Source organism: Cyanistes caeruleus, chromosome 2 (genome assembly GCF_971803275.1).
Source record: "Cyanistes caeruleus chromosome 2, bCyaCae1.hap1.1, whole genome shotgun sequence".
Lineage (NCBI taxonomy): Eukaryota > Metazoa > Chordata > Aves > Passeriformes > Paridae > Cyanistes > Cyanistes caeruleus.
The window spans coordinates 60,563,744-60,590,104 of record NC_141702.1 but is presented as its reverse complement, the minus strand read 5'-3'; the positions used below and the strand labels follow the sequence as shown (position 1 = coordinate 60,590,104).

At 39.9% G+C, this 26,361-nt stretch overlaps 2 protein-coding genes across 2 annotated transcripts; one reads left to right on the top strand and one right to left on the bottom strand.

Moving 5' to 3' along the window:
- On the top strand, window positions 1-26,059 carry TMEM242 (transmembrane protein 242). The gene is made up of 4 exons (XM_086868506.1): window positions 1-4,011; window positions 5,864-5,964; window positions 10,625-10,762; window positions 24,926-26,059. Exons 1-4 carry the CDS (start codon window positions 3,693-3,695, stop codon window positions 25,022-25,024), a joined length of 657 nt encoding a protein of 218 aa, XP_086724632.1. The 5' UTR covers window positions 1-3,692; the 3' UTR covers window positions 25,025-26,059.
- LOC147654847 (uncharacterized) lies at window positions 11,690-19,340 on the bottom strand. Its single transcript, XM_086868517.1, has 2 exons — window positions 16,690-19,340; window positions 11,690-15,412 (listed from the first exon to the last, which is right to left on the bottom strand). Exon 2 carries the CDS (start codon window positions 12,860-12,862, stop codon window positions 12,341-12,343), a length of 522 nt encoding a protein of 173 aa, XP_086724643.1. The 5' UTR covers window positions 12,863-15,412; window positions 16,690-19,340; the 3' UTR covers window positions 11,690-12,340.
- Window positions 26,060-26,361: the final 302 nt, after the last annotated feature.

The following is a 26,361-nucleotide window of genomic DNA, read 5'->3' as shown; positions in this document are numbered from 1 at the left end:
TTGTTTCTTTTTTTTTTTTTTAAATTCAGTAAGAAATACTTTTTTTTTTATTTTCCTGGACAATAGTAGAGGTTTTTCTAATACGGTACAGCAAAGGTACTATTAAAAGTTCCATAATGAAACTCATGCTAAGACCACTAAAGACACGATATCCAGTGAAATTCAAATACAACTTGTAAACATATTTGCTAAGTCTCTAAAGACAGTGGAAATACCACAGGAATTGGGAAGGGATCTGTGATTTTCCTCTCTAGTAAATGTGGGTAAGGCCAGAGATACACACATATTTTACTTGCCAAAAGAGAGTATTATAAACACTGAGCAGGTAATAAAACATAAAATTTAGTAAAGGATAAGAACAGAAAACAAGCAGGTACAGGCATAAAGAAGACCCTCCTTAAGTGTTCTCATTTCTGCAACCCCACCTGAATTCCATCCAAGGCATGTGACAACCTTGGTATGTTATCAACATCTCTGAAATCGTAGCGCGCCTCTGACCAGCCATAATATCATCATCCACAAATGTTAATTTGGGATTTATAACTGAAACTCTGGCCAGATTGCCAACGGGACTTTTGCCATTTACTGAAACGTGGCCAGGCTGTGGCCATAACAAACAATGCTGCTGTAGTGTTTCTGCAGCATGTGCAGCATGCCTGCACACACAGTCTTGTCCAAAGTTATGCCTCACATGCGCACCTGCATAACCAAATGCAGAAGTGAAATTAAGGAAGAGTGTTGCATATTTGTAGAAGCAAGCTGCAGTTTTGAAAAGCATCTCTGGGGCTGGGGCAGGTGGCTGGAAATCTGGAGATCTGGCCTTTCAGCTCCTACCTTTGCTGGAGAACCACAGCAAAGCCTTGCACAAAACAATCTCCTCATCACCTCCAAAACAAAAAATACCCCTCCATAAGTGGATGAAGCCAGCTCAATCAGTATTTTTTATGCGTCTTTTGATTCTCCAGTGCAAGGCTCTTCTTACAATTGTGAGTACATTTGACAAATGAGCACTGCCTTTTGTCAGTATTTCTGTAATTAAACTCTACACATCACTATTCAGTGACCAGATTTTTGCTGCAGTGGGACAAGAGATCAGAGGACAGGCTCTCAACATGGGAATTTCAGCCACCAGAACCTTAGGATACACAACAGCAACCAGCTAATTATAAAAACAGAGGTTTCTGCAGAAACCAAATCATAGCTGCAGAACACTTTAATTTCTTGTCTAATCAACTAGAAAATTGTTTCAAAATATGTAACTGGTTTCTTCATGCCCCTGCCTGTACACAGTGCTGATGCTGCATGGTGCTTTCAGGAATATCAAATCTGCCATAAATAGAGGAAATGACCCTAGCAAGTCAGGCAGAGGATAAAGCTCAGCTCTCCTGAGACCCAAAGGGTAGCTCAACTGCTGCAATTTTCTCTTTCCAAAACCAGTGTTCAGCTCCTTCCCAAGTGCTTTTACATAATCCAGTTCAGTTACTGAACATGTCCATTTAACCACTATTCAGATCAACCTCCTCTATGTTTTGAATTGGATTTTCAAACTCCAAACAGGATTCTGTGTCTCGGGTACCAGCATTTTCTGCAGTGTAACTCAAGACTTTTGGCTATATAAATCAGAGAGATAACTTAGTGAACATAATAAATTACTGCCTTTATTATGTCCCAGCCAGCTTATCAACTAGCTTCTTTGCCTCTGAATACCTAAATTGCAAGCTTGGTCCTCAAGTGGAACTCACTGTTAGTGGAGATGGCCAGGTGTCACTGTGCAGTCCTGCACCAGAGAGGAAGAAGAGCAGGAGACATACAGGCCAGGACTGAAATACCTCACAATATTACATTAAGAAATTTGCACACTGGGGTTCTCTTGATAGAGCTGCTTATTGGCAGCAATGGCCCATGTTTGAAAGGGTTATAAAAATATCATAAGGAATATATTTATGCTAACTTGTTTCTTTGGTTTTATTTTTCTTCCTCGTGCTCTTGCTTACTCTCCGCACTCCTCCCTCGCTAATACTGCACAAAAATATAAACTCCCATATGAGAGACATCATGTTACCAATTTTTTGTCAAAACCCAGGGGTTGATATAAAATTCCTAACCATTACATCAGAATCACCAGTGGAGATTTACACATCCTTTGAAGTGGAAAACTTTGGTTCCCTCTCACTGTCTGCTTTTGGCTCACCAAGTCTTTTTTAAGAAAAAGGAAAGAAAGCATTATATTATATGCAATTATATACAACAAGAAGAGATTAATATTGTAACCTAAATTAACACAATTCTGCTGAGTATCTCTTGGGATTTTTAAAGGAAGTAAAATTTACAACACTAAGAATTTTAAGTTATTGAGAGTGGATTTCATGGTTTATATGCTCTGCTTTCAGTCTCTGTGAATGATTAATAGAGACAGATCTGATCTGTCTCTCTTAAATATAGATTCTTGGCATTGCTCAAACCAGGATTAAATAACACCATTATACCTTTCTCTTCTCTTTCTTCCTGGTTCTGGAAAAATTTGAAAGAAAGTGATGTCTTGATTGATGTGAACTCAAAAAACTGTCCTGAGAAGAAAATACAGGATTCTTATCATCAAAGACACAAAAAAATACAACAGACACAATAACCTAATTGTCTCTCACAGTTCAAGGATTCCTCTATCAAATGCAGTGATGATCTTGACACTAATTACAATCCAAACGATATGCAAGCTCCTGTTATAGTTTTATGCATTCTAATAATTTTAAATACTTTATATAAAAAGTAATTTATTCTCTTCACATTGTCACTCTGTATTTTTTCTAAGATACCCTTCTCTAAGCTTTTCCAAGAGGTTTTGTTATTATTTGTGGCAAAGTCTAATTCTATTCTAAAACACACACAGGATTTTTGGGTACTTTTTCATGGGAAAAAGAAGACTAAGGAAGGAGTCATTTGCCTGCTGTCCAGATTAGAAAACAATGAATTGGTCATGGGTTCCCTGTGTAAAATATTGTTTAATTTACACAGCACATGGACTATTAGGAAACAGCTTTGGATTGGTTTTTAGAAGTATCATGAACAGGAAGTTTCCCAAAATACTAATTTTTTGCCTAGCAACCCAGTCCCTATAATTAGACCCTTAGATACATGCTATAAATTATGTTAACAGATACAAAAAAGGAAGCTGGGGAAGAAATGCTTGGTTTGGATTTATTTACATTCATTGTTTGCTGTTGAAGTACTGGCTGTTATAACTAAAAATACACCTTAGCAGTCCATACCGAATTTTAAATTAGTACACTGTTTGATAAAAGTGATAAAATTAGGTAGCACATCAATTTATATTCATCAGCAGCTGAGAATTAAGGTGGCACAGAGATGAAAAAAACCCAGATGTATGTCCTCATAGTGTGAAAAACTCTTTACATAACTTGAAAGAATGACAATTCGGAACAAAAAGATGTACTTTAAAGCGACACCGTTCGTCAAGATACAGCTTACTAAAATTCCTGTGAATTATAAGAGTGTTTCCCAGTTTTATTTGGTAGAGTCCGCTACGCGATCTGTCCCTCGTACATAAAAAAAACCCCCTCAAACCAAAACCTTTATGAGCCAGCTACAAAAGACTTGATATAAAAGAGGCTGTGACCACTCATTCCCATTTTCCCCCGGCGCGATTTGGACTCACGGGACGCTGAACGTCCCGCATGGGGAGAAGGCCCCTCCTAAGGGGGAGGCAGCTCCGCCCGCGCTGCCGCTGGATCCCGCCCGGCTGCGCGGCCGCGGAGGGCGAGGAGGAGGAGGAGGAGGAAAGGCGGCTGCGTGTCCCAGCCCTGCTCCCTTTTCTTCCGGGTTGCAGCCGCGGCCGCTCCTCCTGCCGTGCCTGGGCCATGGGGGCGGCTGCCGGCGCCGCCGCCCATGAGGGAGCTGTGGCCGCAGCGCCGCTGGACCCCGGGCGCGGGCTGTCCCTGCCCCGGGGGCCTGGGAGCTCTGCGGCATCCCAGGACAAGCTCTTCTTAATCAAAGGTGCAGACAGCCTTCGTCTCCTCCCCTCCCCTCCTGCCCGGGTCAGGGACGAGCAGCAGCGTGTGCGGCAGGCCTGAGATCGTCCCCAGCCGTGCTCCCTTTGCCGTAACCCCAGGTCTTGCCCCTCTCTCCCACCCGTGGGGAGAAGGCGAGACGTTTGGGAGTGGCCTCGCCGAGGCTTCTAGAGACGGCGAGGAAACCCCTGCAGCGCCGGCCGCCTTTACCCTCGCCCTTGGCAGCGGCGGCGCCGGTCACCTGCAGCCGCCCTCCCCCGGGGCTGCGAGCCCGGCGCGGCAGCGGGCGGGACGCGGGACGGGCGCGGAGCGGAGCCGCCTCCGTCCCGGGAGGGAGCTCAGCCCTGAGGGGCTCCGCGCGGCCGGGCCCGAGGGGGCCGGAGCCCGCGGGAAGAGGCGGCTCCTGCGGCGTCCAGTCAGCCTAGCGGATTCTCTAAGGGAAGGAGCCCGCGTCCCGGGCCGGATCCGAGGCGGGAGAAGCGCGGCCAGGGCAGAGCCAGAGTCTCCGCAGCTACACGGAGCTGCAGGGCAGCGTCCGAAGGACTGGTGGCGCTATGCGGCTCTAGATTTATGTTATACTGTGATTTCTGTCCGTATCCCCGGGCTGCTCCCGGTGTCTCCTCGGTCGCCCCGCGCCCCCCGGCGGAGCGGAGGCCGAGACTCAGGCGGCTCCGTCCCGGCTCCGCCCGCCGGGACATCCCGGCCAGGCCCGGCCGGAGGATGGACGTACCCCCGACAGTTACTGTGTCTGAAATTGGGGAATGGTGGTTACCACACCTGGAAATGTAAAATTTGGTGGACTGCATAATTTGACCAGGATGCGAAGTCTTTGTGCTCCTAGGCAGAGGAGGTGCCTTACAAATTTCCATTGACACAAGTACAGGAAATTTCCTCGTTGCAGTAATCCGATCAATAACTTTTTTAAAAGTGAGACCTAACTTAAGTGTATTTTTGCTTACTTCCTACTCAGGCCATTTTAAAATTACCTAATTGGTATTAGGAAAGAGAAAACAGCATAGGTGTCAATACATGCAAAGGAAGAACGTTTAACATCTTGAAATTTTTATGCTTTAATATGGATCAAGTTCGTTTCTACAGTGCAGTAAGTCTTTGTAACAAGCCTTTTTCTTAAAAGTGGGCAGGTATGGCTCCATGTGCCTTTGCTGCAAGAGCTAGAAAGGATCAAGGTATCTCAAGTGATTCTGGAAATACTGAAAGGACTGAAAAGCAAGGGATGCTTGCTTTCTTGGAATAGCGTTTGCTAGTGTGATTTTCTTTTTTTATTATTAAAAAAATAAGTCCTTTTTATTTATTTTTTTTATTTTAAATAGAACATTAAAACATAAAGCTGAAGAACAAGTGTTGCTTACACAATGGTCTTCAGAGCAACTGGTGGTGACCATTTCTAGGTCACCATTTGAAATCACAAGTGATGCAACAAAACCAATTCAGTTTCCCATTTGGGGAAGGGTGAGGCAGGCATCATTATAAAAATCATTATAAAACAAGATGATTTTAGTAGGCTGGCTCTGCAGTGAGGGAAATCTCAATGTACTGCAAAAAAATCATCCTGGGATTTGAATTTTTGTGTGTGGCTTGAAAATGCTTACACATGCCATTATTTTCAGAATGCCCTGCTTCATAGAACTAATTATTTGTCTTGCTATTTTTTCATACTGAATTAACATAAAAACTGTGGACAGCTGGGCCTTTCCCTTCAGCATGTGCTGACAGATTTTACTTTTTCAGGTTTTATTTTCTAAAAAAGTTGTTGTTTTTTTTTTCTTACCCTTAAGTAACAAAGTCTTGACTTTTATTTCTTCAACTTTTCTTGGCAGGTGGAATTTTTCTAGGTACTGTTGCTACAGCAGGAATGATAGCAGGTTTTGGCACTACACTTGCAATGACAAAAAAGAAGAACCCAGACTGGTTCAGTAAGGTTTGTTCCTTTAAGCTGTTTTCCAATAGTGATACGCAGGAAATAAGAATGCATTGAATGCTTTAGAGACATGGTTATATTGATATACGTGGAACTTGGCAGAATTGATGATAAGAGCACTAGACTTAATTGAATTCGGTACAGGCGTAGGATTAATTTAAAAATCAATTCAGAGTTGGCCCTGCTATACTTCAGTACTTGAGATTAGCTGAAATACATAATGCTTACACTGTTTGCTGGAGTCATACTTCTGTATACTGAAATACAGTTACTGATCTCTTTTGATTCTGTGATTTGAACACACTTTAGACATGAGCCTGCATCACTTCAGAGATCCAGTTCACCATGCAGTCTCATAGTGCTGCAGTGAGTCTGGAAGTGAGGTGCAATAAGGAAGGGGTAGAAGGTCTGTAAGCTGTGGAGTATGTAAGTGGGATCATTCAGTCAGAATTAAAGCTCTCCGTTCCCATCCCACTGTGTAAGGGAAAGGATGAGAATGAGTACTATGGGGCTGTGAGATCTCATGGCCAAAATGAATCTGAACTCAGGCAATTACTGACTGGATCCACTTGTGCATTCTGAAGAAAAGAACTGCTAAGCAGAGCTAGAAATTATACTGTGTTGGTGTATTAGTTTGAAACATAGCACATTTAATTGAAGGATGTTTTTTCCTCCCTAATACTTTGTTATTGCTGAAAATGTCAAAAATAGGCCCTTAAAGTTGATCAGTCTCATCTCCACCAGGCTCTTAAAATGCAACATGTACTACAAATGTTCTTAGGGAATTAAGAACTGATCAATTGTGTTTATATTAAAAATGATGATTTGAGAAGATTCAAGTTTATTCAATGAAAATCAAGAGAAAATAATTCTTCCATTGTACTTTTTATCAGAACCTTCATTTCTGATCACTCGTAATCTCCCTTTCTGGTCAAAGAGCATGAGATCCTTCATTTGCTTTCCTATTTTCCTCTGTAGGCTGCTGTGTTGCAACTCATCCATTGGCTTTACAGAAACAATAAGCATGAGTTTTGTTTTTGAAATAGACAAAACAGAAAACTTCACGAGAAGTTATTTCACAAGCTGTGAAAATACCTTACAATAAGGAAATGGTCTCCTTTTATACCATCTCTTTTTTTAACTTCTTTTCTCTTGAGCACTGCAATTTTCTGGCTTGCACATATTCCTGGGTGTCTGAGCTGTCCTGTTATCAGTGTGAAATTTATCAAGAGTGACATTGCATTGACATCAGAGAACATATATGCTAGAAATGTCATCAAGTGGTACATACCATTTCAGTCTTTGCTAAAAACTGTATCTGCTGCTATTTGTGCAAAGGAGTTTCAACAGTTTGCTAACAAAAATCTGTGATTTCATGGGCACCTTGACTTCAGTACTCCAGAGTGTAGAGAGATACTTTTTTGTCAAGGTATTTGTCAGTGAGCAGTTTAAAAAAGGAAGGACTAGACTTTGAGAGTGGCTTAACTCTCTGTAGAAGCTCTCCAAGGTACCAATGAGATTTTTGCTTTAGCATTCTTAAATTTATAGTTACTTACTGGAAGTAACTTTTAATAATACATCATGTATAATAACAACTACAGAAGATTGCACCTTTTTTAGATGTTCAATGCCTAAATATTATTTTTTATCAATGTTAAGGTGAGGCCATAGTTTGACAGGTACTTAAAGCCAACATCAGCCAGCACCAGTGTTGAAAGAATTAATTCTATCAGTCCTCAGTTTCTGGCAATTTATTCCTGTTCAGTGAAGCCACCAGTACATGTGCTATTGGATTTTATTATATTTGATATATTTGATTATGTTTGATTATATTTGATATTGATATGATCCTGGTTAATTGATTTTTTTTTTGTTAAAATTAAATGCTCTGCTGCAGCAGCTTCCTTTTGAGAAGTGTCCAGTGTTACCAGCAATTATGCAGGTGTTTAATTTCACAATGGATTAGGTCACACAAAAGAGTGAAAACACTGAATACAATCAAACAAAACAGTTGAACACACTTTATTTTAGGCACTGCTTCCTTTTAGACACGCTGTGCACACAAGGGGGCAGTTACACGATCAAGGCCTGTGTTTGAATAAAAAAACAGAGTGTGATTTTTTTTCCTTCTCCTGCTTCCTGTTTATATCTTGCAGAGGAAAACAAAACAACAACAACCAATGAAATTAAAAAAGCAGGATATATTTGGAAAACAAATAGCTAATTCTGCCCTGTTTTTTTCTGGCCTGTTTTTGGAAAGACTCAATATTGTTTAAAAGCTTATTTCTTAAATTAAACAATGTTTTTTAAAAAATACAGAGCAGCAGTGATGAGAAAACAATATGAACATAGAATAACAGGTTACTGAATAAAACTCAATTCTCTTAAAAATGTTTTTTGCTGGTGTCATCCTTTTCTCCCATGCTACTGTTGTTCTTTAATTTTTTAGCATTTCATTAGTCAGCTTTCTTGACGTTCTGAGCAGTGTATCTGATAATCATTTAACCAACTGTCCTGTTTACAGAAACCCTTATCTGTGGTCTTAAGTATCCTGAGGAATCAGCCTGTGACTGAGCCCTGTTTGACTGCAGCCAGTAAAACCAGATCAGTTGTTTCCATTTACCGATATTTTTCTGGGACAATCAAGCATTTAAAAAGTAGTCAGTTGGGGTTTTTTGCCAGCAATTTTCACAGATAATGACTCCTATTTAAAGATTCTGTGTAGAGGATATTTTTGTCCATTCATTTCCCATCTTCCAAATGGCACCATTTTTTTCTCAGTGTTGTTATATATGATTAGACTATGGAAGCAGGAAAAATGTCGAAAGTAATCAGCATTTCAATACTCAAAGCTGTCTCTACTAAAAGAGTTATAATAGTTCATTATCTGTGGTAAGGAGATAATAGGACCTGATATTATAGCGTGACTAGAGATCTCTGCTGTTTGTGTGCATGTATGCTTACAGAGCATTGTTTCTCTTAACAGCTTCCACTTGGGATGTCCAAATTGGAATAAATAAGGGTCAAGTTACGTATTGCTTGTGCCCTTTCCAAGTCAGTGTTTGTCCTTGGGTAGCTGTGCCTATAGCTAAATCCCAAGGGAAAGTGTCAATGCTGAGGAATATCTGAGGATCATTTTAATACTATTTCAATAAGTAAAAAGCCAAGAGGAGAAAACTACTGGTGCTGTTTGACTGACTATAGTGGTAGACATTAAGTATGTTTAATTTTATCAAAGAAGAAAGAGAAGCATTTAAAAATAAGTTAAAAATTTAAAGCTTTTTTAAAAGCCAGAATACAAAATACTTTTTTGCCCCACTTTTTGTGATAAATAAAAAAGAACAGTTCTTTGGCATGTTTTGGAGAAAAGTTTTTTGATGCTTCCACAAGTTAATTTTGCTTTTCAGTATTTTAGACTGTAAATAAAATAATTTTTTGTAATTTTATATGTGTAATCTCATTTATGTTACCCCTGAGCAATACTTAGTTGTTCTTTTTTCCAAGATACCCAGTTAAGTAGAACTGTTGAGTTGTGTAAGGATCATAAATACCAATCTTATTAGCAGTTACCATCTGAAATCTGTGTTTGCATGTGAACAATTGAACAGTGATCCTGTGGAGGGGAGAAAAATCCTCTGAATGGTAGTTGGCACTATGAGCAGGAGAATTCTGTCTGTGTCACTGCTGCTGTGGGTTACACAGGTTGAAGCTTTGCTGTGCCAAATAGGTGCAGTACAGTGGGCATTGTGAGGTGAGAATGGCTGGCTAGCAGTGAGGTGGGGTGCACATGGATTGATGGTGTCCCTGGAAGCTGCAGTGTCCATTTATGTGTTGTGGTAGAGAACACATTTCCTTATGGTGGGGACCCCATCGTAGCCAGGGCTGCATTCTTGGCCTGAGGTGGCTTTTCCAAGTGACAGCATTTTCATAGTACTCATGTTATCAGGAGACATCTCATGGCAAACTTCTATGCAGCAGTATCTTAAAAACCACCTACTCTCGTAGTTGTCTTCTGACAAAAATGAGAAGCATGAACTCTGCAGGGGAATGGGTTCAGCGTTGTTTGCTTTTACAAAATTTTCCTTAATAGTTTCTAGAGCTTCTTCAGAGTTGTAGCCCTCTGAAATTAATCCCTGGGTCACTACAATACTCTTTCAGCATCCAGATGAAAGCTGTTCCGTGTTCTTGCATGTTCCCAATGAGTTGTTCCAAAAGTGCAAATAAAAACCTGTAGGCCTTTGGTTGCCCCCCATGAGAAAGTACCAAAATCAATGCCATAGTGATTGTGTTCAGATGTCCCTGGCATAAAGGCTTGTGACTGGTTTAGATTCAGTTTCATATTTTGGCTGGTGAGATAACTGAGTGTTGGCTTCTTGTGCCCATGGAACAACTGACTGGTATTTCTGGGCATGAAAGTCATCCCCAAGTGGCACTGGTAACAAGTGAAATCTGCTCCTGGTAGGAAGGCACTTCATCCAGCCCCTTTTTCTTGGCTCCTGAGGTGTGCTGGCAGCCCTAAGATTTTCTGTGGCCAGACAAGTGCAACTGGTAGGTCAGGAAAAAAAAACTCTAAATCACCAACTTTCTTAGTGGTTTGTTTGTTTGTTTGTTTGTTTTCCAATTGCTCATTTTCTCATGATCTTTTTCTCTTTGGTTCTAGGGGATTACTCCCACAGCTGCATTACCAGAGAGTGGTTCATCCCTGGCCTTACGAGCCCTAGGGTGGGGCTCACTCTATGCATGGTGCGGAGTTGGATTGCTGAGTTTTGCCATCTGGAAGGCTCTGGGCGTGCACAGCGTGAGTAGCAATTATGATTCCCTCAGCTCCATATTTTTCCTTGGGTAATGCATCTTGGGATGGCATCTCTATACTACTTTAGCCTAAGAATTACACGTTCATTCACCACCTGTAGAATGACTAACCAGAAAGTGTGCAAACAGGAAAGGTATTCTTATATCTGCAAAAAATGGCATGCTATGGGAGGAGACAGTTTAGGGGGAGGAACAGTTTTGTTCCACTTTATGTTTATTTGCACAGATGTTTCAGATACCACACAAAAGAGCCAGTGTTCTAATTTAGAGACTTAAACAGTAGCTGCAAACTTTCTATATCCTTTGCTTATTGAATTGAAGGCTACCCTCCTGAATCCTATTTTTAGAGCAATACATTTATTTGTCCAAGTTCTATTTTTTTGCATCAGGGCACAGAGGATGTAAGAAAAACTAAAAGGAAGCCAGCCTGCTTTCTAGAAGTGGCAAGGGGACAGAAGACTGAGTATCCTGTGCATTAGAATGGTGGTCCTTGACATGTCACGTCAAGGCAAAGAAGCTCGGGAAGCATTTGTATATCCCAGGATACCAGCTATGGCTTTCTTTAGTAATTTGATTATGTTCCAGTATTTCACAATGTTGAATGTAAGCACTTAAGTTCATGTGAGCATTTTTGTTTGCCCCTAGTAATGAGCCATGACTTAAAAAGAGTCCCCTGCAGCTGTAGGTGTGGGAGAGTTGTTTGCATCCTCTTTAGGACTAGGAATGAATAACTTCCTTTATTTTACGTGGCAATTATTTACATATTCAGCAAAGCATATATAAAGGAGAAAGGTGATCCTACTTTGTCTTAGTACTGTTCTCATTAATACCTTTAATCAAGTTCTCATTTCTTATCTACTCTTGTGATGTATCCTGTACCTCATAATTTGAGTCCCAAATACAGCATTACACAATCCTTTATTTCTTAGCTTTCAATGTTGATTCTCAGTAGGAACAGATAAAGGAAGGCTGAACACCAAAAAAGTGTGGTAGGACATAGGAGGCAGCTACAACACATTTTGTTTAAACAGAATCCTCCATGTGCAGCTGTGGTGGAATGTCGGGGAAGGGGGAGGAAGAGTGGGAGTTTATACTGTCAGCATGCTGAGCTACAACAATTCACTCAGTTTGCTGGCAGTCGGGTCACCAGTCACAAGGGCTCATTTCACACCGTACTGCCAGTTCTGATTTCTCATTCTGAGTGTCTGGTCCTGCTGAAGGACAGCAGAGTCTGACCCTAGTCTGCAATTTATGTTATCTGTTTCTTGGTCAGCTTAATTTTTACTTCCTTGAGAAGTACTGGCCTAGACCCACTTACTTGGTTTCCCTATGAGGCTTTTCTTGAGGCTGCCTGCCAGGGAGCACTCACAAAAGCTTGAAAAGGCCGAGCCCCAGCATGTGCCTGAGTCTCGTGGGGCTTCTGACAGCAAGGACTCCTGTGTCAGAAGCAAACCACAAGCATTTTAGAGAATTGTTGAGTGGTCCTGGTCAGAAAGGTGCATCTTATTAGGGTAATATATAAGTGTTTAATGGCACTCGTCTGAAAGTTAAAGTACCAAAAGTCTCAGTGGAAAATGGGATGTGATGGATTGGCAGAAGTCACACTAAAAGGAATCCCAGAGCCAGCAGATCTTGGCGCGGGACTGGCGTGGCCAGGGAGGCCATGGGGGAGTTCTCGTCCTGGCCGGCCTGCAGCACATCGGGGCAGGGCTGGCTGGGCCGGAGAAGGAGAGCAGAGCTGGTCACTGAGTGCAGTGCGAGGTGTGCTCGGTGCTTTTCGTGCCTCGAACGCTGCCCACGCCGGCCGCGCCCCGGCGAGAAGGCAGTGGAATGTACGGTCCGTGTCACTGGGCGGCCCTGATCCTTGTGCCACGTGCCGGGAATGCGGCCCGGCCCGGCAGGAAGCGTGGCGAGCCTCCCCCGCACAGCCGCGGGCAGAACCGAGCCGGGCAGGCGCTGCTGCGCCCCAGCCCCGCTTGGCTTCGCGCTTGGCGCTGCTGCCCCGCTCCCGGCTCGGAGCTGCCCCGCAGCGACGCCCGGTGGCGCCGGCCGGAACTGCAGCGGCCGCGCCGGAGGGCCGGCTCATCCCTGCGCCCGGGAGTGCGGGACGTGTGCCGCGGCCGGCCGGGCTTTAGGAGAGCCGGGCTGCGCCGCCGAGCCGGGCTGCCCCCAGGCACAGCCCAGCAGAGCGGCCTCACTGGCCATCGCTGCCAAAATGCTTCTGATATTTCCTGTGAGCGTGAATTATTGATGGGACAGCGTGTGATTGATAAAGTATGTAATACCCTAAGCTTTGTGGTTGTTTTAAATTATCTTGTTATCGCTCCCAAAGTCAAAGATGAAACAAGAGCAAAATGGAGTGATAGTTCCTTGAGTAGTTGTAATTTATCTGTGTCAGTGGCACGATTCCTCAGCAGTTTGTGTCATGGAAGGAAACTGAAGCCACAGTTCAGGATGCCTCATCCTCACACCTTCTGAGACAGCCTGCGTTTGCCCTAGAAGCCAGTTGTTAAGATTCCTTCCAGATACTGAAGTGATGCATCAGATTTGGTGATTCTAGATTTTTGTTTAATCTTTGTGGTTTATTAATTCTTTAAACAGTGCTGTGACAATGCCTGCTTCCAGCTCTTAAGTGGTTTTATTGTTAAAGGTGGTTCCCTATAGTTTTACAGTCTGCTGTTTTTATGCCAACATCAAAACCCAGGGGTGAGAATAAGTAACTGATCTTTATGTCTTGGTAAGGAATATAAAATATTTTACACTGTCTCAGGTTGTTAACATTCCCTGATTGTAGTTACCACTGCTGTAATCTGAGGACAGGCTGATAAGTAATAAACGCTACTAAATTCCACTCAATTTTTATTCTGAAATGAAGAATTGATGGTTCAATGAGGACTTTGTTTGATAATGGTTTAAGTTCTATTTCTCAGTAGCATAAAAGAAATCTTTTTTTAGAACCTAGGAGATGGTGCTTACATACTTTCATATTGCAGAAAATAATCAGGTGTCAGTGATAATCAGACTTTTAAACTTGCTTCCTGAAATCGCTTGGGAAAATATTTAAATTTGCAGCACCTTTGATTATCTCTGAGATGGAAACTCCATCTGTATTAGTGAGTGTTATTGACTGGCAGCACTGGCTGAGAGAGCAGGCTGAGGACCTGATATGTACAACCATTCCAGGAGTTTTCAAAATTAGGACTGACACTAGCCTTGCCCCATGGCTGTTGGCATGTTGGACTATGTTGTGTGCACTGCAAGAAAGCTTCTTCAGATTTGTGTCACCCTAAAAAACTGCTTGTCATGCATTTTGAGACTGTTCAGTAATTACACAGACTCATTCCTAGGGAGATTGGCTTCCAAAGAGCACTCCTGATCTGAATCTGAGACTCATCCAAACATACCTACAGCCTTCCTCTCTGAGGCACCTTACAATGTGGAAAGACACATGCCATGTTAAACACAAGCTTGAAATAAGTCTGGTTTGAAATAAAATGGCACCATTGTTTTTAACAAGTTTATTTGCTATTTAACAACTTCCACATCGTGATATTATCTTCTATGGCATTACCTTACTGGTTTTGAGCTTGCAACATCCAAACCATGTAGGTGGCCACTCCTGCTGCAGTGGGATGGCTTTTTGCTGATACAGAACACAGAAGTATTGAAATAAATTTTGTAGAAAAGGTTGGGTTTGGTTATCATTTCAGGTTTATTTTAAAGTTGAATAGTAGTTGAAACATCTTATTTCAACACTCTGTGTATGAGCTGTTCAATGAAATTTAAAATTTTCAGTTAAAGAATAGATGGCATTTCACTCAGTAAAAATTTTTAAAATTAAAATATGCGAAAGATCTTAAACCTGCTATTATTGCATTTGTACTAAACAAGTATTTCCATTGCAGTTTCCAAAAATTAAACCTTTTTTATTTTACTTACCTATTCTGCTAGTCTTATGATCCACCACACTTTCTTATTACTGGGAAAAATTTTAGTGTCATAGAATCACAGAGTAACTAGGGTTGGAAGGGAACACTGGAGATCATGTAGTCCAATTCCCCTGACAAGGCAGGGTCACCTACAGCAGGTGATGGTTTTCTGTAAGTTCTCTAGAATTTTTTAGAAGTTAACTTTGGAGTTGTAAACCTTTCTTTTAAATTAATCTCACAGCTTTAGAGTACTTGGCAGATATTAACACACAGCAATTAATGTCTGATTTTTTTTTTTTTTCTTTTTTTTTAAGCTGCCAGCAATTATGAACCTTCTTTTAAAAGCAGAAATATGCCCTCAGCCCTGGTAGAATGAAGTGTACAACAATTAACAAACAAGATAAATTATGCTTTAAAAGCCCTCTTGCTCTTCATGGCCTCAGTAAATTAGGTTTCATTTCCTCAAAAATAAAAGCATTCTCTGTCCCATAGGAAAAGGGCTAGGATGATTCATATGTAGGTTTGTGAGATCCTGATTGTTGCTGTTCTGTGGAAAGCTGGAAAAATATTAGAAGAATTGCTTAGCAATTTGTGACTAATATAAAATATTAGTTTATCACTTTTATGGTGTCTCCAAATGAAATATTCTGTTTTTCATTGATCTTAGCCTTTAAAATATTAGGAATCTAAAACAATTGCATGGCCATCTGTCATGGGGTAGCTTTACCTTTAAGACAGCTTAGAGAGAGAGGAAGTTGAAGCTGCTGGTGGCTGATGGGAGTTTTTCCCTCCTGACCAATTATCGGTCATTTTTAAGAATTGACAGCAGATCTGACCATTAAAAAGTGAATTCAACTTGTAAACACCCCCTTAAGAAGTACAGACAGAATTCTCTTGCTCTCTTTGGTTTCCGGCTTCGGACAAGGTAGCAAGCTTTGTATTGGCCTCCTCCCCCCCTCTCCAGGCCTACAAGGCCGCGGGGTGGAGGGGGGGGGGAGGGAGAAGAGAAGCAGCGTTGGCCAGCCGAGCTTGGTTTTCAGTTTTTGCTGCTAGACTGAAACTTAACACCATGAACTCTTGCAGTTTTCCTAAAGCTTTTAATTCTTTTACTACCTGGATAAACATACAGATTACTCCTTTTCTCAGAAAGACAGAGAGAGAGAGACAATCAACATAGAGGAGACATCACAGAACCACCAAAAACAGTGAAGAAAAGAGTTAAGTTTAAATAAGAAAGAGAGAATAAAGAGATGCTTTACAGCTGAAATATCTTTCTGTTAAAGCTATAGAGATGGACAATAATAGTATAAAAAGACTCCTTTAATTCATGATAAGAGTATTAAGAGGAATGAGATATTCAAAGTGTAACTTTTGAGCAGAAGAGAGACAGAGAGAGTGCTTGTGATACTGTGAGTTGCTGGAATTGAGTTAAGATTTTAAAGCTTTGAAGGCAAAGAGAAAACTGTTTTCCAGGAAAGCTCACAGAGACAAATGAAGAAGACTTCTGCCTTTGAATAACTTATCCTTAAAATAAGATTCCTAAACTCTGTGACCCATACACACCTTGGAGATGTGAAATGGGAGGAGAAGATCTAATAACAGATTTCCGGGCAGCTAGCATTAGAGAAATAGAAAACTATGATGAAAAATAGTTTTCTAGTGAGAAACTCCGTAAGCTAACAGAAAGAGACTTCTGTTTCTCTACAAAGACTGATGAAAGACTGTAGCAAGAATTAAAACTGTTTTTAACCACCAAAGTCCTAAAGTTATTTGTCTCTATATTGTCATGTGTACAGAGAAATAGTTAAGATGTAGAAGATAAGGGGGTTTTCTGAAAGTTTATTCTGGTATTCTCATTCTTGTAGTTTGTTAATAAACTGTCTTTATTCCTCTTAAGTTTTAAGCCTGTTTTGCTCTTGTTTTAATCCATATCTCACAACAAGAAATAAGTAGTTTTTTAGTTACTAGTTTAAAACCACGACACCATCTAAAACAATTAAAAGCAATGCAGAGAATATATGCTTGTTGTGGCTTTGATGGTAAGAACATTTCCTAAGTGAACTTCTTTTCTCCAGAAAAAAATCTAACCTCTGAATCACCATTTTAAGCATAAAAATAGCATCCCCCTGCTTGTGTCAAGAGATATTTGTTATAATTTTGTGAAAGTATAGTCATAGGCACAGTATAAATACAAAGGAATATTTGCCTTAAGGATGGACTAAATTAAAACAGAAGATGAGAGCACAGAGTCATAGTCTTCAAATATGGCATCTGTAAATTGTACTAAGTTTATAAATCCCGATGTAGGCATATTGCAGTGGCTGAAATTTTTACTCTATTTTATAAATGAGCAAATGTTGCTAAAAAAGCACCATATCTCCTAAAATAATTAGAGTAATACTAGAGTAATTTCTAAATATTTTGTTACTAGTTTTTAATTATTGCTGTGTTTAATCCTCACAAAAAAATGGTACTTATGAAATTGCTATTCCTTATCATGCTTATGTCTGCTGGCATAATAGAAATTTACCTTTTCCTTGTTATTTCATGATCACATATTTCTATATAAATCAAATCTGCCCATTTTTTAAATGCAATATTTATTTCCTCAATGCTGGTTTAAACTCAGGCTCTTAGAAAGAAGATGGAGTACTAGTACATGTTAGCACTTCCTCCTCCTGTTTATACTGGATTTTTCTCTGCTGCTTATATTGCCTAATTAGTTTGGTTTGGAGAAGACTTGCCTCCACACATACGTACTGCTAGTATTTTATTCAAGAATGAAAAAAAAATGAAACAAATGAACTTCAGTGTTTACTTGATGAAGCAGAATGCTTATTCAAGGATTAGGATCATCATTTTCCTACTGGAAAGCTGCTACATCTGCTTTATGAATAGGGACAGCTGTAAGGGAGTATTTCTAGAAATGGAAAGGCTGCAACTGTAGCTGTCTTGAGGAGTTTTGCTGTTGTGTCCTGGAAGAGACTCGCAGCTGTTGGCTGCCACCAACCCACTGGGAAGCCTGTGGTCTGAAATGCCTCTGTGTCACCCTACGTGGACGAGTGGGTTGATCCACGTCTTGGCCACACATAACTGTAAACTGTGCATGTACAAGTAAAATCTCAATCCAGGCTTCTCTGATGGGTGTGAGTTATCCATGCTACATCTCAATCCTGTAGCATTATCCTGGATGTTGAGCGTAGTGCGTGGCCATGCCCCACTGTGGGCCAAGACCCCGGCTGCTCTGCTTGCCTGGGGGCATCTGGCTGGCCCTGCCTGCCTCTGTGTGTCACACTGGCTTTGACAGCTTCCTGCATGGAATTCAGCCCCAGCCAAGGCAATGAAGCTGAAGCCTCACCAAAGAGTTCTGGGTTTTCGCTGGTCCTTTCCCCTGCCTTGAATCTCACTTGTGGATGATACATACAACTAATTCCTGGACATACAGAGGGGAAAAAAAAAAATTAGGTTGCTCTTTACAGGAACTGCCTGCTTGTAGACAATCCATATTTTTGAATTTAATTCAGAAATCCAAATTACAGCACAGAGGAGTTTATAGGGTTGGGGCACACATTCTGAGATTTTGGGTCCATTAACCAGCTAGCTTTATAAATTTGGATATTTAGCTGCTTTAAATTTAAAATTATTTCAAGGTTAATTTTTCAAATTGCCTGGGGTGACTAAGGGGCAATGACTAATAAACCATAATAGACTAATCATGTGGATGTCCTTTCCAGGCACCCAGATTTGAAAGTAAGATTCTGCAGAAATAAATGGCACATTCTTCAGTGATACCCACACTCCATTTTTCTGCATGGCACAAAAGCCTTTACTTTAAGATACCATATACTACAAAAAGTTAAGTCCTTGGCATTTATTTCAGAAATACCAACATGGGAATGTATAAAAGTGAAAAGAACACTCATATATTTCTGAACCTAAGGAAATTCCTATTTTTTTCAGAATCAACTTTACAAAATTACTGTCTCTGTGGATAAAAAAAACCTGAACATAATTAGCTAGCCACATCCTTTTTTTTTTCTTTTTTTTTTCTTTTTTTTTTCTTTCCTTAAATTCAAAATAATCTGGCCTTAACCCAGAGCAGTTTTACTTTCTTTTGGCTTTTCTACTGAAATAGCATCTTCTTCCCACTTAGGGATCTAAGTTACATTTGCACAGAAATGAAACCAAAGTGAGGCTAATAAAACATGTTTGTGGTGTAGATCAGCTCTCTTCCCATTTATGAATGAGCAACATGTCTTCTGCACTCATGGAAAAGTAACATGAGTAAAGTATCTCATGTGTTTTATCTCTTCATGTGACCCAATAATTGGAAAAGAGGCAGCCTGACCCCTGTGACTTGACAGCTCTCTAGTTCACCAGTAATTCAAGACAGAATATGGAGTAGCTGTGGGAGGCTGTTACATATTTATAATTGTTTGGAAACTGGCAGCTTCATTCTAAGCAGTGATGGTCCTCTCCCCCTCTCCCTGTAAAGTTCATTTAGGTTGTTTCCACCTTGTTTTTCTTTTAAAAAGTACAGGACATGTTTTACCCACTTATGCAGGATGTATAGAGATAAATCTGTAGGAAAATAGTCTATGTGTTTAATTTTAGACACTGTAAATAGCCCTCTGATTTCAAAGAGGGTGCTCAACACTGCATAAGGCATGTGTGTATGCCTCCATGAGCCAGGGGGCCAGTATGAGCTCCTGACTTCTCTAGATGTTTTAACACAATTCTGCTGCTGCTTTTCTCTGTGTAAGCCTGAAATGCTGTAATTAGCAAACAGGTGCTGAACAGGGTACTGTGAGAGTACATCAAAAATATTAGGTTCATTACTGCCAGGACTGACACTCTCAGGGCCATTTTTGTAGAGTTGTAGTTCTGCATAATCCAAACATTCATGACACCTTTGCCAGTGATGTACAAGATGTAAGAATGTGAACCAGAGCTCTATTTTCCATGTTACTCCAGAGCTGGCACAGAGTGACCCTCAGTGAGTGCCCCATTTTATACTGAGAGAAGGACAATCACCTTCAGCCACCAGGCTGGCTGCTCTGCTCATCCAGATCTGCAAGGGCTCAGCACTTGTCATTTTTTACAAATAACTTGCTATTTCTATATGTGGCCCTTGGTAATCATTTGCTAACAAGGGCAACAGCAATCTTTTTAAGATTTGGGAAAAGGTGGCAAGAGCAATCCTCACTGATGCTTTTAAATCCAGGGCAGCCTGCCTCATCTTCATGCCTTGTGAAATGGATGGTGCCTGTGGAGAACAGAGGGCATGTACATACTGCATTCTACTGCCACTTGATATTCCAGTTCAGGGCATCTAACCTCATTTCACTTGGAAGCTAATGTAAGCAGTTCCTACTGATACGAGTACTAAAATAGGAAACTAATAATTCCTGGAATCTGCGCTGGCCTATTAAGAATGTCAGACATTAGAGAGAACATTTCTTCGCAAAACTTTCATTCTAGGAATCAAATAGACTCTCTTAGCCCCTCTTCCATTCATTTTAATATGAACGGCCATGTAAGTGCTCTCAGTAATAGTGCTATCCCAATTTTTGTGTGACATTCTGTCAACGATGTACATTAAAAAGAGATTATTAAATGGAAGATGCTTTTAGGTCCCCATATTTTTGCCATCTGAGGCAAGATCATTAGGTTAAGATAAGAAAATAACAGTGATCTGTAGCTATTACAGATTATTTAATGCAGTAAGGTAGATGATACCCTTTTAGAAGGAAGCCTGACAGAGGTAGAACAGTTACTGTAATTTATTTGGTAAGAAAAAGCAGCGTAAAACTCTGTAATATCTGTGACAAAAAAATAAAATTCACTTGAGTGAAATTCAGAGAGTTGCCTGGAGGAATGGAGCATGCTGGAATGTTAAGAAATGTGTTACAAATCATTCATGTACAGGAAGGTTCAGGAGCAGCAGTTGAGAGTGGCCTATGGTACTGAAGGCAGCAGGAAGAGGTAAAATGCATTCAGCTTTTAGTGCTTGGTTTACTGCACTATTAATTGAAGACATTATCACAGTTGAAGTGAGTACCCCAGTGCTAGTGTGGCTGACAATAATAAAGAGACAGCCATTGCAGTGAGTTATTCAAAACATTCCAGTGCTTACTACATAACACATTAGCTCTTGTAATTAAATTAATGCCTTTTGATTTGATACCACTGATGAGAGTATTGTGGAATCTGGAGGAAATACAGAAGAGATTTCCAGGAAGAAAGGAGAGAGGAGAAGAGACCTCTTGCATTACATGTCTGCTGAAAAGAAAGGCAAGGCAAGACAAAGATTCCTAATTGCAGCATATCCCTCATCCAGAAGTGTGTTTGTCCCATGAGTTAAAGCAAGTAAAGACAAGGTCCCAGTTCTCACACCTCAAGTACTAATAGAACATAAAGCTGATTAATTATCTTCACAAAAAGCTCACCACACTGCAGGAGAACTGGACATCGGTAAGCCCAGTTCATTGAAGGACTAACTTAAATGTTTAGTGGACAAATTTTACTTTCAGTGCAAGAATACTTTGAAGTTGCAATGGGCATAGTATGACAGTGTCAACTAAATGCAAGCAAGAACACTCTGGAGGCCAGTGTGAGGTACTTTGGAGGCCAAATTTAGTCCTAAATATAAAAGTATATTAAATAGAGTTTGATCAGTTGGGGCCCAGAAGACTGAGCTCTTTGTCTCTGACTGAAAGAGTAAGAATCATTTAGACTGGAAAAGACCTCTAAGATCATTATGTTTGTCCATTAAGAAATTACAGCCTAAAATGGGGTGCTAGAATGGTTTGTAAGCAGGCATACATTGTCAGTGGGAGAGAAGGGACAGGAGGTTAAGGGTGTGGTTTTCATGGTTATTTATGTGGGTATACACCAGTTCTGTGACATCAGAGTGTAGTTCTCTTTGAAAGCTTTCTCCATGGTTTAAGACGAGTTTTAGAGGAATTCTGAGTGCAGGGAAGACATTGGGATTTGGAAGTGCATTTGGGAGAGCACCAAGCAGAAATGTGGAAATAAAGGAAAAAACTCAGAAGCTGATGTTATTAGTGGAACAGGAAAGAAAGGGGAGATACCTTAGAGGTCCAGATCAAAGCCCTAATGAAACACTGGACTGCACTTTCTGACTGGGGAAAATAGGAGTCCGTGACTGGTACCAATTAAGTTGCTTAATGTCTTACTAGTGAGAACTCAAAAACTGTTGTGGAGAGAAGTAATCAGGTGCAGTATCTTTTAAGGGCTATAGAAATGAAAACTTCTAGTAAGAGTTAGTAGCTGTTACATTTGTACTGGGAAGAAATTGGCCCAGTTTTAGACATACTGTGAAGTCATGTATTAATGAGGCCCACGCCAGTCACTGCAGATAATGTCCTTCTTAAAGAGCTGACAGCCTGAAGTGTTGCACTGAGAAAGAGCTGGCAGCCTAAAGTGTTACACTGAGAAGACAATGCACAGAAGTGATCAGCTTGGCATTATGATTTATTGAACTAGATCGCTGTCCAGGAATCACAAAGGAAGAAAAACTGTGGAAAAACACAAACATGGTCAAAATTGAGAACTGCAATGAAAAACTGTTTCTGTGTAGAGTGGGCTCGTGGAAAAGGACAGGCGAGAGAGGAAGTGGCAAATGAAACAGAGTCTGGCATCACTTCCAAAGTGGTTTTGCAAATAAGCATCACAGTCTGAGAAGACAAGGCTGAGGAAATTTCTCAGGGAGTCTTAAAAGCAGAAGAAGGACATTGAATATTTCAGATCTGGTCCACATGTTAAGGAAAAATTACTTTTCCAGGAAATTAGTTGCCTTTACCTGCAGAACATAAATTAATGTTCTGAGGGGATAGAAATCTATCTAATATTCTTAAATCTCCAGCTGCTAGCAGTGTTTCAGTGCTTTCTAAAATGTATACCTTTTTTGTTCTCCTAGAGCCAAGCTGTAGTGTTTTATTTCCCAGACAAGACTGCTTTTTGTATTCAAGAGTTAGGGTTTGGCATGTTAATAATTATGAGGTGGTTGTCAGAGTGAGGAATCACTGCAGATTTCTGAGTCACTCCACCCATCATCTTTTTGGAGGCTTTTTACAATTGCTTTTAGTTTCCCTTTGGTTTGGTGCATCTTCAGTGGGGTAACAGAGGTGTCTTCTAGGGCTTATGAGTGCATCATTTAAATTTTATGCTAAGAGAAATTTAGGTCTGAGTTTAGAAACAGTCAGAAAATCCATGTTCCACCAGATCATTGGCTGGTGCTGAGTGTTTTATCTTTGGTTGTATCAACAGAGCTACAGCATTTTACATCAGGTTAGTATTTGACTATTCCTGTGTTCCAAACACCCAGATAATACTTAGATGAAAAAGTAGAAGAGTTGAATTACTCTTTAGGAAGCAAAAAATGTTAAGTAAATTGAATACTTTCCGCCCATCAGCAAGCTGGGATAACTTAATTACATAGGACTGGAAAAAACAGCTAAGCCAAAGCTCCTAAAACATTTCCTACTGTAAATACTTGCATTGAATTGGCAGCAATTGTTTAATGTAATTTGGGCTGTTCCTCTACGTCAGCTCTGATACTGCTGTTTATTATTCTTGGAAACATTAGCTGTCTGTGAGAGCTTCTCAGTTTTAAATGAGAAGCAAAAATGTTAGTTTAGGAACAATTGTGGGTGATGTCCAAGATTTTTAAAAACCAAGAAGGAATAATTAATCAAAACAACTATCTGATCAGAATGAAATATAGAGCAGAGAGTGAATTAGTTTTACTTAGGAACAAAATCAGGGAAAAACCAAGAAGGATAATTTGGCTCTGAATTTTCTTCCTACTTTATATAACATATATTTTGATTTGATTAGTGGTACTCGGGCATTATTACACAAAAACTGGGGTTCTGAAATGCTTTCATCCATCATAGTTAGCTACTGTCTAACTAAAGGAGTGGAAATTTCTTTGTAAATGTTTTCATTCTTTGTATCAGCTGTAACTTGAATAATTGCATTCTGGTAGCATGTCTGTAAAGAAGTACCAATACTTTGTCAGAATTATTCATCCACAGAAGGACTTGAAGAAGAAATAACCCAGAGGTATTTGTATAAATACCGATGACCTATAACACACAAAATGTAGGCATACAAGAGTAGATGCCTGTGTGTCTGTTTGGAATATCTAGATTTCCTGGAACCTCTCTGTGGGACATTCTGCCTGAAACAGCATTTGCTCTTCAAGAGGTCATTGCATCCAGTGCTTGAATACCACATCCTGTCTTCTCTGTGTGAATGTCATAGATTCTGTCATAGGGCTTCCTAAAAATAGCAGTCCAAAACTTCCCCTGTACATCCTGCTGTTTGTGTAACAGGATTTTCACTGATCTGGTTTTTCCATGCCTATCCTTTAAAAATATATTATATGTTAAAATACATGTAAAACTCTAAAAAAAAGAAAGAAGCTCACTAAATATAAATATTCTGATAGAAGTGATTTTTATTTAAATGAATGTTTGGTTCTGACCTTACAAGACTATTGAATCAGACATTGGTGATAAAATATAAATTATAAATACCATATATCTATCTATATCTGTATCTATATAATGTGGATATTCTTCCTCTTCCACAGCATTTTAACAGCAGTGACAGAAAAGCTTGGTCCCATATATTGTTATGAAATTTGTTTTCTTTCCTACTGTTATGTACATTTGAATGAGACTTTGTTTTGTCACCTCTATCCATATGGTGGGATAAACCTAAGGTGTCAGAGCTGAACAGTATTTTTCTTTAGCCCTTGTTTTAAAATCCTTTAACAGACTACTGGACCTTTCATCCATTACATGTGTAGAAAAAGGCACTGCAGTCAAAGTAGGCACATTCTATGGAGGTAATTTTTCTCCAAACAAAAATATTCTAAGTGCGTCTGTGTGTATGTAATAATTCACATGATAGCAGTGGATCATTCAGGCAAGCATTCCAAATCAGGCACCGCAGTGTGGTGCATTAGAAGGGGTGGTTGTTGTGGGTCCCTTCATGCTTTTTTTCACTTTATTAATTGAACCAACATAATCAGAGGGAAAGTCCTAGTTTTCTATTATTTTAAAAGCTTTTTACTTGTTCTTCACCTCACACAGCTTGTTTTGTGGGATAAGCCTGGGGTTCATGGTGCTACTTTATTTGTTCCTTAGTCGCAGTTAACTGATTTTATTTTTAAATCTCTTTTATAGATGAAAGAATTCAGAAGTAAGATGCAGTCAATCTTTCCAGCAATTCCTAAAAATAGTGAATCCAGTGTTGAATGGGAAAACTTACTTAAATCCAAATGAAAGACTCAGAGCCATTTGAAGGTGTCTCTTCCAGTGAGAACAAGAGTGGAAGTAGCAGAAGTGTCCCCTCTGGAAAACAAAGAAGACTCCGACTGAGCAAGTTACTGACTGAGTGCACGGAACCTGGGAATGCCAGTAAACATCCAGGAGCAAGGGAGTTCAAGCCAAACCAATCCAATTAGTACTATACTTTTTAGCATGTTTGGTATAGTTGATGATGTTTGCATGAGAAAATGAACCCTGCAAGATAACTTGGATTCAACTGGAAAAAAGACTTTTTCAAAGACTTAGAGAAAACACTAAGTTTCTTCTTGATTAGTTGATTGATGTTATTGATTAGTAAATATACGAATATAATCCAAATAAACTCCTGTCCCATCCTGCATTTCAGGAAGAATTTTATGAAATTTCTCTAGGAAATGAAAACAGTACTTCCAGTGACTTGTCCTGTTAGGAATATAACCATCAAGTCAATCATAACAGATCTCTTGCTGAGCCTGAGGGTAAAGCATATAGTGCACTCTTCAAAAAGAAAGGACATATTTGAATTTGCAACAGAGAAAATATCTAAATCATTTTTATATGTCTGAAGGGTAAGTTTAAAACCCAGTATGCAAGTAGTGACCTACAAGCTCCTCTGCAGAGCATTAGAAGAGATCTCTTACAAAGGTCACTGTTTTCTCAGTATTAACTTTTTAAAATTGGATCCCACAATAATGAATTTGATTTTGTGTATAAAAGTCTCTACTATATTTGTATGTCAATTGAAATAGTAAGTGAAGAAGTTATAAAATAGTAAGACACCCAGTCAGTCTTACACAAATGTTTTCAGCTGAGAAAGTGTATGGGCAGGACTAATTTTGTGTGTTCCAGTCATTTCTGTGGCTCTTCTACCAGGAGAAGCAATGTGACATTTTCCACACTGCAGCAATCTCATGAAGTGTGGGTGTAAACCAGAAAGAGTAATGTCTTACTCAAATGTATTTGCAGAACTGAAGATATGTAAAACTGGAGAAATAAAAAAAAGTGCCATCAGTGAACTGTCCTCTGTTGCTTGATTATAAGATTTTCTTTTCAATTGCACAAAGTCCAGTTAGTCAGTTGTCAGATTTAAGAAAGTTCTTGTAAAACTTGTCTTTTGTGATTTAAGTCTTTATATTCATAGGAAAGAATATAAAAAAAAAACTTTAAATGTCAGATGAATAATAGAGAAGTATAGTTTTCCTATGAAACATGACAATAAAATAACACACGTGAAAATGGTACTATTTTTCTATTTTTATTAGTTTCATGTGAGTGGTGATACCTGTTTTGCCTACATTTAAGCATATCAGTGC

What these genes read in the sequence shown, in the direction of transcription:
- TMEM242 (XM_086868506.1), top strand. Translation starts at nt 3,693, where the DNA reads ATGGGGAGAAGGCCCCTCCTAAGGGGGAGGCAGCTCCGCCCGCGCTGC. An exon ending in CAAGCTCTTCTTAATCAAAG is followed by an intron (nt 4,012 to 5,863) that starts GTGCAGACAGCC and finishes TTTTCTTGGCAG; the next exon opens with GTGGAATTTTTCTAGGTACT. An exon ending in AGGCTCTGGGCGTGCACAGC is followed by an intron (nt 10,763 to 24,925) that starts GTGAGTAGCAAT and finishes TCTCTTTTATAG; the next exon opens with ATGAAAGAATTCAGAAGTAA.
- LOC147654847 (XM_086868517.1), bottom strand. Translation starts at nt 12,862, where the DNA reads ATGAGCCGGCCCTCCGGCGCGGCCGCTGCAGTTCCGGCCGGCGCCACC.